Source organism: Acinonyx jubatus, chromosome A3 (assembly GCF_027475565.1).
Source record: "Acinonyx jubatus isolate Ajub_Pintada_27869175 chromosome A3, VMU_Ajub_asm_v1.0, whole genome shotgun sequence".
Lineage (NCBI taxonomy): Eukaryota > Metazoa > Chordata > Mammalia > Carnivora > Felidae > Acinonyx > Acinonyx jubatus.
Window position 1 is genome coordinate 28,099,926 of NC_069388.1, and position 17,067 is coordinate 28,116,992.

General features: G+C 46.8%; 1 protein-coding gene across 1 annotated transcript; it reads right to left on the bottom strand.

Annotated features, from left to right (window-relative positions):
- Window positions 1–1,807: 1,807 nt before the first annotated feature.
- Window positions 1,808–15,665, bottom strand: LOC106986020 (signal-regulatory protein beta-1-like). Its single transcript, XM_027069738.2, has 5 exons — window positions 15,532–15,665; window positions 7,933–8,286; window positions 4,405–4,431; window positions 4,091–4,228; window positions 1,808–3,618 (listed from the first exon to the last, which is right to left on the bottom strand). The coding sequence occupies exons 1-5, from the start codon at window positions 15,599–15,601 to the stop codon at window positions 3,599–3,601; spliced, it is 609 nt and encodes a 202-aa protein (XP_026925539.2). The 5' UTR covers window positions 15,602–15,665; the 3' UTR covers window positions 1,808–3,598.
- Window positions 15,666–17,067: the final 1,402 nt, after the last annotated feature.

Consider the following 17,067-nt stretch of genomic DNA (forward strand, 5'->3'; position numbering starts at 1 on the left):
CTCACTTGTTCACTCTTGTCTGCCTGCTCGAGGCCCTGCTGGTTTTACCTCCTAAACACCTGTGCCATCTGTTTCTTCATCACGATCATCTCTTGCCCAAATGAAAACTATTACTTCCTAAATGGCCACCCCCATCTTGTTTTGCCCGGTGTCAGCTCTGCCTTCTCCTTCATCCAAGGTGGTCTTCTACGACACAGATCTGATTATACCCCTTTCCTGCATAAAGAGTTTTGTGGTTTCTCATTGCTCTTGTATAGTCAGAGTGCTTGGTATTTTGTAAATGGTAATGGTGTATAGCATATGGTATATTGTATATGGCACGAGGTATATGGTATATGGACTATGGCTTGTAGTGTATGGTATATGATATGTGGTCCATCCTTTCATGACTGGCTTGGCCCCTAGAGTCAAAAGGCTTCCCACCTTTACTGGTACCAACGACCACACGGGAAACAGTTATTAAGATGAATATTAACAGGCGGGTCTTTTCAGGGAGTACTTTCAGGACCAAACATGTGGAAGGGAGGAGAAGGGAGTAGGAATGTGTAAAAGAAGTTGAGCTGCCGTGAGGTCCCAATGAAGATTCAGCCAATCTCCTATGTGATCTGGTGCTAGGATGTGATTTCAGAGTTGTCCTGAGCTGGGGTGAGCGGGCTGGGCCTCTATATCCCCATGTTGAGGAGCCCCTGGATGTGGCAGGTTACTGGGCATGACCTGGGGCAAGGTGGCTGTCCTCAGCTGAGGCCATCTCAGAGAGGGTCACAGCCCAGGGCCACCTGGGTCATCGTGTCCTGTGACCTGGTGCATCACAGCATCCACCTTGCTCTGCAGAGCCCCTTCGAACTCTGTTCCTTGACGTCAGCACATGGATTAACCCCCTTCCCCCCCCACATTGAGGTCCTTAGAACTATCCCACTCATCCAGGGGCCTAGAGGTCTCTGAGCACACCTGGATGAACTGGGCTTTACCACTTGGAAAAGTTTAGGATGAATGTCATAGGGGACTGAGAAGTAGCTCCTTCTGGGATCTCTGAGTGCCTGGCTCTGGAGTGAGCTGTGGCAGAGGACAGAGGAAGGAGGAGAAGAAACCTCAGACCTGAAGGGAGATAAAACCTGGATATAAACACAAAACCCCCCCACCACTCATTTCCTTGCAGTGTCCCCCAGCGGGGTGGAAAAGGAAGATAGAAAGCTGAGGACAAGATGTTAAAGTTTTTTTTATTGGACTCAATTTTGTGAAACAGTTTTACATTTAGAAAAAACTTGGAACAATCCTTCAGAGTTTCAATATACAGCTGCACACAGTTTCCCCTCTTATTAATGTCTTACAGTAATCTGGTATATCTGTTATAACTTAATGAACCAATATTGGTACATTATTATTAAGCAAAGTCCATAATTTTTCTAGATTTTACTTGACTTGGGCTACTAGAAGAAAACACTGTAAACTAGATGCCTTGAACAACAGGAACTTCTTTCCCACTGTTAAGGAGGCTGGAAGTCTGAGATCAGGGTGCCGTGATCATTGGGTTGGGATGTGTGTTTGCCACAATAGCAAAGCAGGTGGTTATGTAGTCTCCTGGTTTCCCACGATAAACCTGCGTGACATTGTACAAAAGTGAAGAAATGGCAAAAGGGAATGGGCACAAAGCTGAAAGTGCACAGGAGAAAGGAGAAAAGATGAGGTTAGAGGTCAAGTTCAAACTGAATGTGAGAGGGGTTCATGAAGCCATGGCGGCCTTCATGGGAATGCTGCTGGGAATACCGTTGCCTGAGTCTAGATATGCACCCAGAGGAGCAGAGTGAAGATAAACTTACCACGTACCTGAGGAGGTGGGGCTGGGGGTGGGGGCGGGGACAGGGAATGTCCCGGAGGGAGTGACACCAGCATATATTCACATTAATATTGTAAAGATATCGCAGCATTGGAAGTGCAAGGGATGGAATGTTAGAAACTGATCCCAACTGAGAAAGGAGTGACACTGTGGTTAGAAGAAGGCAAGCCCTCTGCAAACTACTCTTGATAAGTCTTTACAAAAGATAAAACACTTCCCTTTTCAACATTTCTAATGTTTACAATGACCCCATACCAAATGAATAACAGCTTTACTTTTCTTTTTTCATGTCCTTATACATTCCTAACTGATAGTTGGAGGGCTTCTAATGTGTTGAAAGAAGTTTTTAAAGGTCACAGAAAAATTGTTACTTTTCCCCTCTGATTATTGAGATCACTTCGCTTGCTTTCAGTGGCGCTGTCATTGCCTAAGTCCTGCGTCACTGTGCAAAGTGAGCACTGTCTCCATTTATCGTGTCAGCTGATCTTAAGTTCTAGGGAAACAACTCAGTTTGGGTTTGAGCTGTGAAAACACACAGTGAGAGACAGGAATTGGTATTTTATGTGGGTGGTTTAAGGAAGGTGCTTTTCATAAAGTGACTGGTCAGCAGAGCTTGAAAGGGGGAGAGACCAAGCCGTGCACATCTGTAGGGGGAGGAAGCACAGAAGGGAGACAATTTGACCTCCATTTCCAAAGGGTCACTGTGGCGGAACCCGGAGAGTCTGTTAGGCACGTGGCAATGGCCCAAGAAGGGATGCTGGTGGCTGGGACCAGGGGGCAGCCCGGGAGCGAGCAGTGTGCAGGTGCTGGGTGGAGCTCCCTGGTGGGCGGGAGGAGGCTTGCCCTCGCTCCTGAGAGCTTTCCAAGAATTTTGCAAGCTAGTTGTTCCACTGTTGGCAGCTTGAAATTGGCCGCATTGGAAGTGTAGACACCGCAGAAGTGGACAAGCACTACAAATCAGGCTTCTTTTTCCTCCTGAGAAGTGGATTGTTGAACATTTACCATGTCACCACTGGACATAGCATTATGAAGGCAGAATTGAACACGGGGTATAAAGAAGGAAACCAGGGAAGGGTCCAGGTTTCAGGACTGCCAGCACCTATACACGAGCGGGGGATCAGGAAAGATGAAGCTGAATGGAGAGCTGGTGTCCCCGTCACAGAGAGAGGAAGGAAACCTCTCTACTTTGAGTAGAGGGACATGTAGGCAAAGCAGAAGGAGAATCATTTCTCTTCTTCCACCCAGGATGGGATTCATTTGCATTCAGGAGGCATTGGAGAACCTCACTGAGGCTGGCGAGTCTGGGGGTTGGCAGGAATGGCCCACGAGAGCACGGCCTTGAGTGTGTACTTAATGGCTACGGTCCCCAGGAAATGGATGAGAGATAGCCTGGTACACGTACACGTGACTTGTTTCTCACATTCTAGGAAGATACCCGTGTGTCAGTTTCCAGAGTACGTTCCCATGGACCCTGCTCACGACCAGGTATGAAGACTAGCTCTGGGGTCATCAAGGACTGGGAGAGGAGCAGCAGGAACTGTGGGCAGGTGGGTCTCTGGGGAAGCAGGCATCTGGGGCAGGGTTGTGGAAGCTTCTAGTTGTTCCTTGTCTTAGGCTGGGCCCCTCAGGGAAGGAAGGAGGCAGCAGAGACCGAGGATGGCATGTAGCAGGGGAGGAAGGAAGGAGCCGTGGACCCATGTTCACATTTCATTATCTGCGCATCATTCCAGAAATGTTCTCCACGTGTCTCCTATGTCCTCGGTGCTATTTTCCTCCTGGGTCACCTGTAGTGAGAGGACAGGCGGTCCCTGACATGGACTGTGCCTCCTCAGCCTTCCTCCCTAGGTCCTGATCACCCTTCCCCATCCTCTCCAGTCTGTCCCACGGAGGGTCAGAGCGGGAGCCGTCCTCAGAGCAGCCAGTGGGCACCTGTCACATTCCTCTAAATGTGGACACCTTGCGCCCAAATAATCTAGAGATGGTCTCCACGGGGTTTCCCACCATCCAGCCCCTCTACCCACTTCCTTCCAAGAAGCCCTAGGACTCTGTGCACATCCTTTGACAGCCCTTGACCCCACCTACTTCCTGCAGGACCCCCACAGTCTTCTTGGGAGTTGGGAACCTCTCAGAACAATCCCTGAGGCTCCAGAGGGTGTGGACGGAGATGCGTCACCTGCTCTTTACTCCAGGTGGGCGCTGACCCTGTATGACCTGTGGGCTGCCCCTTCCACTGACCTGGCTCCTTCTAGGACTGACCTGGCTCTGTCCTCCTTGTCCATGACTCACAGTCAATCCATCGCTTCCTGTGGCCATAGATGGCAGAGACAAAGACGAGTAGCAGCAGCTTGGGGCCCAGGGAGAGAGCCACCAAGAGTGAAGGAGAGAGTTCTAGGTCTGAAAATGAAGGGACAGGAGGCAGCATCAGAGAGGGATCCAGGAGTCCACTCCCAGGGGCCTCCACTTACCCCAACCGAGGGAACCTGGGCCCATCAATGGTCAGAAGCTCATGAATTTCCCCTGTGAGAGCCTCGAGGCAGAATTCAGGGTAAGAAGTACTTCCTTTCACTCACCTTTTCCCGGGCTGCCAGCTCTCCTTCCTGAGGGAAGACATGGGGACAATGAGAACTCAACAACATGCAAGTGAGCTTTACTGACTTGTTCCCCACACCCCATGGGGCAGGTCTGACACTCTCCTTCTGAGGAGGGAACAGTCTCATAGTTTATGGAGGGTCACAAGATGAGTGGGAAATCACTCACTGCTGTCCCGTAGGGTGAATCTGTGACCTTGTCTTTGGACCAGGACATGTCCAGCCTTTCAGGGTCATAGCAATGAATATCAGCCCAGCCTCGAGTACATTGAGGACAATGTCATGGTGAATGAGGTGCAAGGCTGTCCTGCTTTCTTCCACACACGGGCCTTGATGACCCCGTGTTCTCACGTGTTGAAGGAGCCCTCAGGGTGACCTGATCTCACAAGACCTGCTGCCTGGACAACACCCTAGAGAGGTAAGAAATGGGGCTTCAAACACCATCCAGCCCACACAGACCCTGGTGCCAACATCAGGGAATATCTTTCTGTTGCACATAGATCACTGTTCTGGATGCATAGCTTCAGATTCTTTGCTGTTTTATAATGATTGCTTTTTGCTCTTAGATTTACATCAAGAAGTCCCAGTAAGTTTTTGAAATATACGGAATAATCTTTGAGGAAGAGGCAGAGACCCCATTTTTACCCCTGGCATGTTGGCAGATGGTGGGTCCGAGCTAGGTGGCCTTCTGCACTTATACTCAGTTGAAACAGGTGCATTGCCCATGTTTGCACCTGCTTCTAGAGGGCAGCCTGCAGCAGAGGCCTGGAGGAAGAGCAGGTACAGAGGTTTAGCCCCTCTGCTCCATTTTAAAAAGTCAAAAATAGCATCCGGCTAGCCTGTTCTCTGTCCAAGTATGACTCTTCTGTGCTGCCTTGTGTTCACTATCTCCCTTTGCCAGTCTTGCCTCCTTCCCTGTCTCACATGCATGTGAATTGGGCAGCGCTCCACAGTGAGCTATCCCCCTTCTCGTATATCTTAGAGGCTGCTTCCCAAGGCAGGTGACCTGCGGAGTTTGTCTGGGAGGGGTCTGGAAACCCAGCTCTAAGGTGCAGAGACAGACCCGGGTCTCAGTCAGCTGACCGGCCAAGAGGTCCCCAGCCTGGTGGCGGGGCAGGGGTAGGGCCCAGCCGTCCCTGCTACTGTCACTGCTAAAACCTCACAGTGGTGACCTGGGATGATGTGAGCAGAGAGGATGGGAGTACCCTGGCAATCTGGAAATGAGTTGGGAATTACAGGAACTATGGGATTGGATGGGTGTTGCTGGGCTGATGCCTTTCAGAGAAAGACGATGCAAACTAAGACCAGTGAATCACACCTGAAAGGTCAAGTGTGAAAGAGGACATCCGGGCAACATTGCAGACTCACATCTCCTAGAGCCGGAGGGAAGAAAAAAGCTAAGGACATAATTGGGTCCACCATCACCATAAGAGCATCGGCGCTACAGAGAAGCCTGGATTCTCAGCTTCAGTGCACCATCTTTGCCAGAACAGGGCCATGATGGGGAACGATGGGAGACAGATACTGAGATGTGGGATAGGGACTTTGGAGACAGGGCATTCAAAGCCCTCAGGGCACTTGTGTCTGCTGAGGACAAGGCAACACCTTAGTTACTCATCTCCGAATAGAACTTCTAAACCCAAAGGAAAAAGAATAAAAGGACAGTAAATTCTATGGAAATCTGGTTCTCAGTAGTCCTTGAAGACAATGTCCAACCTTCAAAATCTCTGGGAGACAAAAGAGAAAATTCACCAAATCCAAAAGCTCAGTCACTTACACTGCTGCCCTCCCACCCTCACCAGCCAAAGGAAAGGGCAGGTGAAGGGGCCAAGGAGCCTGCAAGTTATTTAGAAATCCCACTGCCAATATTAAATCCAACTTAAGTTAGAAAATATTGAAATATGTCCCGCACATCAGGACACAGATTATAAGAAACTGTTTCAAAGTATGCCTGACTTGGCCAAGATCCCTCAGAGTCTGTGAATAGGGTACCTTCCATGGCAAGAGAGACTTGTGTGGTCATTAGGTAGGGTTTTGAGTGGGTCGTTATCTTGGATTATCAGAGTGGAGCCAACTTAATCACAGAGACCTTTATAAGTGAAGGAGGGAGACAGGAGAGTGGGAGCAGGAGGCATATTGACCGCAGCAGAAATAGGTCAGGAACGGGACCCTAGGCGCTGGAACAGCAAGGACACCGACTCTACCCCAGGGCAGCCAGAAGGAACGCTTCCTGACAACTCATTTCAGACTTTCTGCCTCTGGAAATGGAAGAAAGGAATGTGTGTCATTTTAAGCCACTGAGAGTGTGCTAATTACTACTGCAGCCATAGGAACCTGAAACAGGGAGGCAGGGACATTTTAAGAGAACCGTGACAGAGTTTCAAGAAGACGGTTGGAGCTTTCTTCCACTGTGACCAGGACAGTGAGTGTGCAGAGAGAGCAGGGCTGTGCCTCAGGCTCCTTGGCGTTTAACCTTGGCTCCTTGTTTTCCTGCTCGGGTCAGATCCCCTGAGCCTCGGTGTCCCCATCTATGAACAGGGAAGACGAGGCCCCTCCCTGTAGCTCTGGTGATACGGAGTAGCTTTCATGATGAAGATACAGTATCTGGCCTGGTGCCCCCCAGGGTCCTCCTTCATCGGTTCTCACCTAAATGGGAAGCTTGGGGAAGAGGAAGAAGCAATTTGCTAGAGGCACAGGTCTTCCTGGTGGTGGAGCCAGGTACTAAGCTGTGGTGCCGAGACAAAGGATGCACCCCTGGGACCTTCCGTAATACCTGCACCATCAGAAAAGCCACCTTCCCTGCCTATGGCCAAGGGATGTGCAAAGACTCAGTTGCTGTTATGTGAGTTAGTGTCTGAATCGCACGAGGGTTTTCTGGATAGACCCACAGCCAATACCCAACCTCTGGCCTCTCCTCCAAACTGGACTGTCTGTAGAAACAGGGAGCCTGGGCTGCTTCTCACTGTGACTTTTCTGAAGGTGAAAGAAAGACATTGTCCCACATCCCTTCCCCGGGTGCGCTTGTCCTCACCGGAAGGGAGGGGAACGTAAGCTTCATGAGACAAAAGCTGTTGCCTGTTTTGTTCCCTGCGACTTCCACAGCACCCAGAGCAGGGAATGCACCCAGCAGGTGCTGAGTAAGTGCTGAGTAAAGGGAGTGCTGGCCACATGAAGCAGAGGTCTCTCCAGAGGCAGGGGTGAGGTGAGGTCTTGTAACTGGGAAAGTCACTCAGACTTTCGGTCCCTCATCACTGGAACCAGAGGGCTGGTCAGGATTGGAAAAGGGAAGAGCTGGGAGCCTGCAGGCTGAGGTTCCAGATTTTCCACCAATTACCAGCCATGGGGCCTTGAGCAAATAGCACAACCTCTCTAGGCCTCAACATCCCTGATCCATGGAAGGGGCTGATTCAGGGGCACCCATAACAACAACTGATCCTTATCTGTTGCTCAAGCGATGGAGGACATTCTTATTGACTTGTTGTCACAACCAGGGGGCGGAGCGATACTCACCGCTCACGGTGACCTGGGTGCCTGGTCCAGACTTAAACTCTACCTCACGGGCCCCTTTCTGGAACTTCACACAGTAGTAGGTTCCAGCGTCTGCTGGGGTGATGTGACTGATGCGGATGGAAAAGTCCATGTTGTTTCTTCTTGTGGCGTCTGAAACATTTGTTACGCGGGGAAAGTGGCCTCCTCCGAAACTGAAGATTAACTCCCGGTCTGGCCCTGTCCCCCTGAACCACCTGATTTTCCCAACGGGGACCAGGGAGGTCAGGGTGCAGTGCAGAGTGGCTGTCTCTCCAGCTGTGACAGACACCGACTTCTCGGGCTGGATCACCTGCAGTTCCGTCTCATCTGACACACCTGGAGGGAGAACAAGACAGCTACTTACCATCCTTGTGCGATCCTGTCTGTCCGCTCAAGTGTTTATCCACAACAGCTTTCACTGAGTGCACACCGTGAGCCCAGCCCGCTGCGTGTACACGGCATGTAGCCCTCGCGACGAGCCTGTGACACGGGACCCTGTTGTAGACGAGGAAAGCAAAACACAGAGAGATTCAGTGATACATATATCACATTTTCTTTATCCATTCATCAATAATGGACATTTGGGCTCTTTCCATACTATTGTTGATAGTGCTGCTATAAACACTGGGGTGCATGTGTCCTCCAATCTGTGTTTTTGTATACTTTGGAGAAATATCCAGTAGTGCAATTGCTGGCTAATGGGGTAGCTCTGTCTCTAGCTTTCTGAGGAACCTCCATACTGCTTTCTAGAGTGGTTGCACCAGGTTACATTTCCACCAACAGTTTGAGAAGGTTTCCCTCTGTCCGCATCCTGGCCAACATCCATTGTTTCCTAAGGCGTTACTTTTGGCCATTCTGACAAGTGTGAGCGGTATCTAATTGTAGTTTTGTTTTGTATTTCCCTGGCGATGAGTGGTTTTGAGCATGTTTCTTCACGTATCTGTCAGTCGTTTGTACATTTTCTCAGCCATCCAAAGGAATGCAATATTGCCAATAGCAATGACGTGAATGGAACCAGAGTGTGTTATGCGAAGGAAAATAGGTCAGTTGGAAAAAAGATACTGAATGATTTCAGTGATAGGTGGAGTTTAAGAAACAAAACAGATGAACAGAGGGGAGGGGAAGGAAAAGTAAAATAGGATAGAAATAGAAAAGGAACAAACCATAAGAGACTTTTTAGCTATAGAGAACACTGTGGGTTTCTGGAGGGGAAGTGGGTGGGGGGATGGGCTAATTGAGTGATGGGCATTAAGAAGCAGAATTGTCGTGATGAGCACTGGGTGTTATATGTAAGCAATGAATTATTAAATTCTATTCCTGAAACCAATACTACACTATATGTTAACTAACTTGAATTTATTTTGTTAAATATAATTTATTGTCAAATTGGTTTCCATACAGCACCCAGCGCTCATCCCAACAGACATAAATAAATGGAAAAACTTCCTCTGTTCGTGCATTGGAAGACTTCATATTGTTAAGATGTCAATACTACCTAAAGCGATCTACAGATTCAATACAATTGTTATCAAAACCCCCATGGCATTTTTTTTTTTTTTTTTTTTTTTTTTTTTTTGCAGAAATGGAAAAGCCCATTCTAGAATTCATATGCAGTTTCCAGGGACCTAGATCACCAAACAATCCTGGAAAAGAAAATAGTTGGGAAACTCATACTTCTTGATTTAAAAACCTACTACATAGTATAATAATTAGAGTACTATAGTACTGAAAAGAATAGAGGGATAGAGCAATGAAATTGAATAGAAAGCCTAGAAATAAACCCTCACATATATGGTTAAAAGATTTTCAACAAGAGTGCCAAGACCATTCAGTGAGGGAAAGAGTACTCTTTTCAACATGAGATGCTGGGAAAATGGGATATCTACATGCAAAAAAAGAATTTGAACTCTCATTTTACTCTATATAGAAAAATGAGCTCATTGGATGAAGGCACCTAAATGTAAGAGCTAAATGTATAAAATTCAGAGAAAAAACCGTAGGCAAAACTCATGATATTGGATTTGACAATGATTTCTTGGATAAGAAACCAAAGGAACACATAATAAAATTAAAATATATGTAAATTGGACTTCATCAAAATTAAAAACTTTTGCATAGCAGGAGACAATATTAAAAGTGAAAGAGGGACGCCTTGGTCGCTCAGTCGGTTAGACATCCAACTCTTGATTTCAGCTCAGGTCATGATCTCACAGTTCATGAGTTCAAGCCCCAGGTTGGGCTCTGTGCTAACAGTGCGGAGCCTGCTTGGGATTCTCTCTCTCTCTCTCTCTCTCTCTCTCTCTGCCCCTCCTCCACTTGCACTCTCTCTGTCTCTCTCAAAATAAACAAACTTACAAAAAAAAGTGAAAGAACTCACAGAATGGGAGAAAATATTTGCAAAGCATATGTCTCAGAAAGAATTAATAACCGGCATATATAAAGAATTCCTACAATTCAACAAAAAAAATGTCAAATAGCGCTGTTAAAAAATGGACCAAAGACTAGAATAGACATGTCTACAAAGAAGATACTCAAATGGTGAGTAAGCACAAGATATTGAACATCACTAGTCATTAGAAAAATGAAAATCAAAACCACAATGAGATACGCTTTCATCCCTGAGAATGGCTTTTATCAAAAACAAAAGAAAGCAAAACCAAAATACAAGAAAATTAAAAATCAGAAAATAAGGATTGAGTAAGCTGTGGAGAAACTGAAACTCTTGTATGTCGATGGTAGAAATATAAAATGGTGCGGAAGTTGTGGAAACAGTTGTGTTATCATTAATCATTAAAATTTAAATGTAGAATTTGTATGATCCAACAATTCCACTCTTAGGTAAATATCCCCCAAATTACAGGTAAGTACTCAAATACTTGTACATCCTTGTTCATAGCAGCATTATTCATGATAACCGAAAGGTAGCAGAAAAAATTCATTTCTATCCATAGATGAATGGATAAACAAAATGTTGCTGTATGTATGTATGTATGTGTATATATATATATATATATATATACACACATATACACACATATGTATATATATATACACACACATACACACACACACATATATATGTATATATATGGAATTTTATTCGGCCTTAATAAGCATTAATAAGCAATGATAGTCTTGGGGTGCCTGGGTGGCTCAGGTGGTTGTGCGTCTGACTTCGGCTCAGTCATGATCTCACAGTTTGTGAGTTCGAGCCCTGCATGGGTCTCACTGTTGTCAGCAAAGAACCTGCCTCGGATCCTCTGCGCCTCTCTTTCTGTGTCCCTCCCCAGCTCACACTGTCTTTCTCAAAAATAAACAAACAACAATAACAGCAGCAACAACAACCAAGAGCAGTGATAATCTGATATGTACTATAATCTGGATGAACCTCAAAAGTATCATTCTAGGGTGACATGCCAGATACAAAAGGACAGATATATGGTTCCATGTATATGAAGTACCTAGAAAAGACAGATTCATAGATACTAAAAAGTAGTTGCTGTGGGGTGGAAGGAATGGAGAATTCTTGCTTAACGGGTACAGCGTCTGCTTAGGATGTTGAAAAAAATCCTGAAATGTGCGGTGGTACCAGCTTCACAACTATGTGAACGTACTTAATGCCACTGAATTGTATCCTGAAAAATGGCTGAAATAGTAGATTTCGTGTTATGTATATTTTAGCACATAAGAAATATCTACTCAAACAAGGTGATCCCCCTCATGTAGAGCCTTTCAATTGGACTAAATGGCTCAAGGAGAAAGAAAATGTATCGTTCCAGGGGCTCATGCATTTGAGAAATCTGCCCCCGAAGGGGGAGATAGAACCATGGGAATGTCTAAGCAGGGGAAATAATAGGCTACAAAATTGTTCATGTTCTGCAAAGAGTTGTGGGACGTTGCCTATGGCTGAACATTGAGTTATGCATTGAAAGGACGCGAGCCGCCTTTGGAGCAATCGTTGAACTGCGTGTGCCAGACTTTGCAGGTGGATTTCACTGCCTCAGTGACTAGCCAGTCTCTGAAGACACAGAGAAATACAAAATTACTCCTTATTACTGGAAGTGTCCTAAAAACTAGGCAGGGATATAAATCAGAGAAACGGGCTGTTCTGGCACCACACACACACCTGTGTTCTTTTCTATTGCTCAGCTACTCCTCGGGGAGAAAATTTGTGGTTCACTCTTGCAGAGTGTGAGCTGGTAAAACCCATGCACTTAGCACGATTTGTGACCGAGCATGTCTCCTCAGGAGGGCACGTGTTACCACAGCCAGGTCTTGGGTGTGCCAAGAACATCAAGTGGTTTGGTTTATGAGTTTGGATGAGGAGATTGGGGTGAGGAAACTGAGCTGCTAAGACAAAAATGGGAAGAAACAGGAATGCATTTTTGGAGGAAGACATGGAGGGACCAGGAGAGGGAGGAGGTAAGAGGGATCAGAGCATCAAGAGGAACTAGGGTGGGGCGCCTGGGTGGCTCAGTCGGTTAAGCGTCGGACTTTAGCTCAGGTCATGATCTCATGGTTTGTGTTTGTGAGTCTGAGCCGTGCGTTGGGCTCTGGGCTGACAGCTCAGAGCCTAGAGACTGTTTGGATCCTGTGTCTCCATCTCTCTCTCTCCCTGCCCCTCTCCTGCTTACACTCTGTCTCTCTCTCTTTCTCTCTCTCAAAAATAAATAAATACTTTTTAAAAAACCTTCAAAAAAAAACAAACAAACAACAGGAACCAGGGAAAGGTGTAAACTCTGCCATCTGTGAAATCTATATTCCTCATAGATTTCCATCTCTGGCCCAGGTCTCGTCTCTGAACTCTGGATTTGTATGTGCAAAGAGCCACTCAACAATTTGCATAGATAGAAGCAAACCTCTCACTGTTCACACTGTCCCCAACTGAACTCCTCAGTTTCCCCCACATCCTTGTACATCTCAGATGAGGCACCTTTATTCTCCGAGATGCTCAGGTCCAAGCCCTTGGGAACCTCTCTTTCCACTCCAAATCCTATGTATCAGGAGATCCTGTTGTCTTCCCTTCTGTATGCACCCACAATCTGACCGCTTTCCCCTTCCTCTCCTGGCTGCTGTCTGGGTGCAAAATGCTTTTCCTTGTTTGCACGAACACGATGAACTCTTGAATGCTCTAGTCGCTTCTGTCTGTGCTCTATGGTGTCTAATCTCAACCAAATGCTAGCATAAGTTAAAACTCATGGTGGATCATGTCATTTCTGTCTTCAGAACCTTGCAGTGACAACCATTTTACTCAAGAGTGAAAGCCCAAACCCTTAAACAGAACAGGAGGATTCTACTCTCCTGCTGTTCCCGTGCTGTTCGGGAAGGCTCTTTCCCCAGAAGATCACATGGCTCACACCCCAACTTCTTGTAGTCTTTGTTCTAATCTCCCTGTTCAGTGATGCCCACCCAGGCTACCTCTTTAAATACATCCCACCCTGAAGAGTCTCTCATTGTCTTCTCCAGCTGTACTGTCATGTTTTTCCTTAACACTCATCACTTTCTAAATTTTTTTTTCAATATATGAAATTTATTGTCAAATTGGTTTCCATACAACACCCAGTGCTCATCCCAAAAGGTGCTCTCCTCTATACCCATCACCCACCCTCCCCACCCTCCCACCCCCATCAACCCTCAGTTTGTTCTCAGTTTTTTAGAGTCTCTTATGCTTTGGCTCTCTCCCACTCTAACCTCTTTTTTTTTTTCTCTCCTTCCCCTCCCCCATGGGTTTCTGTTAAGTTTCTTAGAATCCACCTAAGAGTGAAAACATAACACTCATCACTTTCTAACATACTATGTTATTTCCTTATTTGGTAAGTCTGTTGTTTCTTTTTCTTTTCTCCACTACGATATAATTTCCACGAGGGCATCTACTTTTTCTCTTTTAATAACCAGTATGCCCAAAGCTCACATAACAGTTCTTGGCACCTAGTAGTTACCCAGTAAATATTGGTGTAATGTGTGAATTGCCCAGTGTGATCCCTGTCTGAGACCCTGCCCTCTATTTTCAGTGGAGAATTTCTCAGGAAAATATAATGAGAAGCTGAATTTCCCATGAAGATGACTGTGGGGGAAAAAACTACTTGCATATACTCAGAAAACGGAAGAGCCCAAAAGAAACAAACCACAAATGCTCTTCCCCCCCACCCTACCCTTCCCTCCACCCACTGGCAGATCTGCAGAAATCTCATGGGATGGATGTGGGGCCATAGGGTTCGAGAAGAGCAATGGTTAGACCCGTGAGATCTAGAATCAGCCTGCCTGAGTTCAAATCATAGCCCTGCCTTCACCACTGAGTGACCTTGGACTTTTCTGTGCCTTCTTTGCTTATCTGTAATGTAGGGGGACAGAAATGTCTACCTTGGGTACAAAGGTCACAGGACATAACAGACACATACATTTCCAAGTGGGTGTAGCACATGGTGAGTGCTCAGGAAATTGGAAAGTGATTACACATGAGATTTCCTGAGGCCTGGAGGCATCAGCTAACACTAGATGGTTGGGATCAGGATATGATTACAGGTGCAGATCATACAGGCAGGATCCTCGGTATCTTGTACCCCCTTTTTTCCTCCCCACTCCGGTCCAGCATGGAGGACCTCCAAGGTAGTAACGCACAAAGTTCTACTCCTTCTACCCAGAGAGAAGTTTGCTTGTCTTAAGAGCTTGGTGGATAGTGAGCAGTACTTTAGAGAAGTAGAAAAAGTGGGTGAGGAGCTGAGAGACAGGGAACCAAACATCTGTTCACTGTGCATTTCACGTAGAGTGGACGTGGCGTGAGGAAATCGATAAGAAAGCGTTTTCAGATATCCCATACCCACGTGTGCACCCTTCCTCATGCCCAAACATGTACACACACACATACACAAGTGCATTCCCAAGTATACATGAAGTGTGGCCCAGCATGCTAGCATACAGATCACTTTGAGGATTCCATGAAATTGTCATACATGTTAAAAGCCGAGTAAAAGATTTGGCGCATAGGAATCACCCAACACATCGTTAACCAAAGTTTGGGAGGACACACAGCAGAACTGGAACTCTGGAGACCTCGGAGTGTGCTAAGTGATGCCTCTTCTTCTGTTTCCCTCTGTGTATTTTCTGATGTTTGTTTAGTTAGCCTCCACCGAGAAGCCGAGCAGCATAACACGGTGGAAAGAATGAACCGTGGAGCTGGGTGGCCTGGACGTGAATCCCGGCAGATGCACTGACTTAGGTAGCTGACATTGGGCCATTAACTCTCTCTGCCTGAATTTCCCCATCTGCTGATCAGCAGTACAGTCCTAGCTATCAGGCAGGGGTGTTGGGAGAATTAGATCATTTAATACCTACAAACTGGTCCTTGTGACAGATGGAAGCCTCCACTGTCTGGATGCCTCTGGTAACAAGCTGTAGGTGATGGATGCATAGAGGAAATGCTCAGATCCCCAACTTCCTGATCTCAGATGACATCCAGTCCTTGGTCTTCTGTGGCAGCCCTGGGTAGCACACCTCTGGTTACCTGCAAGCCCTTGATGTCCAGGGACATGGGAGGTGTTGTGGGATCAGGAAGAGGGGATTGTACCCCAAGGCAGTGCTTACCTGTGAGTCCCAACAGCAGAGCCAGCAGCAGGTAAGGAGGCAGGTGGGGCCCGGAGGCAGGGGCCAACATTGCGGAGGCCTGAGGACCCTGCTCTGTGCAAATGTGTATGCTGGGTAGAATGGGCCTCTGTTCTGTAGAGAGGAAAAGCCTTCCTTCTCCTGTCATTAGGGGAAGTGCCTATGATGGGGTGATATGGCTGTGGGGCAACAGTCTGCTTCTAGATTGTGAAAGAGAAGTCAGGCAGAGAAGACCTCACTTGGTGAGGGGTCCTCTTCTCTTTTTCAGAGTGGAGAGGCCCAGGAGAGATAATGCTTCCTGCCTGCATGGGGTCTCTGCCCCCTCCAGTGGGCCCTCCCCCCATCTTGAGGTCTTCATGGTGATTCCCCACTTGGGAGCCCCAGACCAAGGTGGATCTGCAGTTGGGGGCTGTGTCCCAAGCTCCTGAGCCCAGAACACTTAGGGGTGGCTGGCTTGTGGCCTCAGGCTCCACCAGCCTGCCAAACGACGGGGGAGATGTCTAGAAGTGAAGTAACTCCATGCTTTGGAGTTACTCAGCAGGAAGAAAAGTGGTTCACCAGAGCCTGCCCAACTTTGTGATTGAACGAGGTCTATTCCAGAAATGACTCCCCATTCCAACCCTGTATGTTGCAACTGGTAAAATTTCACCCAAAGGCATAGTACAGTGTGGACCTCTGAAGTTGTCTGTGCTTGGGGCACCTGGCTGGTGCAGTCTGCAGAACATGTGACTCTTGATTTGGGGACTGTGGGTTTGGGCCACACCCGTGCAGATTACCTAAAAAAAAATATCTTAGAATAAAAAAAAGCAGTTGTATGTGCTTACATCATCTTCTCTTTCAGGAGAGGCAGTGGGTTATAGGTCCCAGAAATCATCACACTCCCAGGCATTTATCTGAGCGAAATGAAAACCAGGACCTCACAAAAACCCATGTGGGAATGTTTACAACATTCTGTAATGACAAAAAGCTGGAAACATCCCAAACGTCCAGTAATAAGGGAAGGCTTGAACGAACTATAGTGCATTCATAGCAGGAACTACTACTCAGCAGTAAGAAGGAATACATTATTTACATGTGCACAACTTGTTAAGTTTCCAAAGGCATTATGTTGAGTGAACAAAATCAATCTCAAAATGCCACATACTGTGGGAATCCACTTACACAACATTGTCGAAGTTGTAGAGAACAGATGGGCATGTGCCAGAGGTTTGGTGTGGTGGGGCGGGTGGGCACTCTGAAAAGCCAGCACAACGGAAACTTTGCGGCCATGGAGTTGTTCTGTACCCTGAATGTGGTGGTGTTTACACCAAATACACATGAGCGGAAAGACTCAAACAAAAGCTGGGAATGTTACAAGACTGAGCTATAAAACACAGTGTCGTTGTCATTCTAAGGTGGACACCCACTATGACGTTATCTAAAATTAACATACTAAGATGATGGGATAGAAACATGCACGCAGGATGTGGGGTCTGGAATACCAGAGCATTGTATCCCCATCATTCATAGTGGGATGTC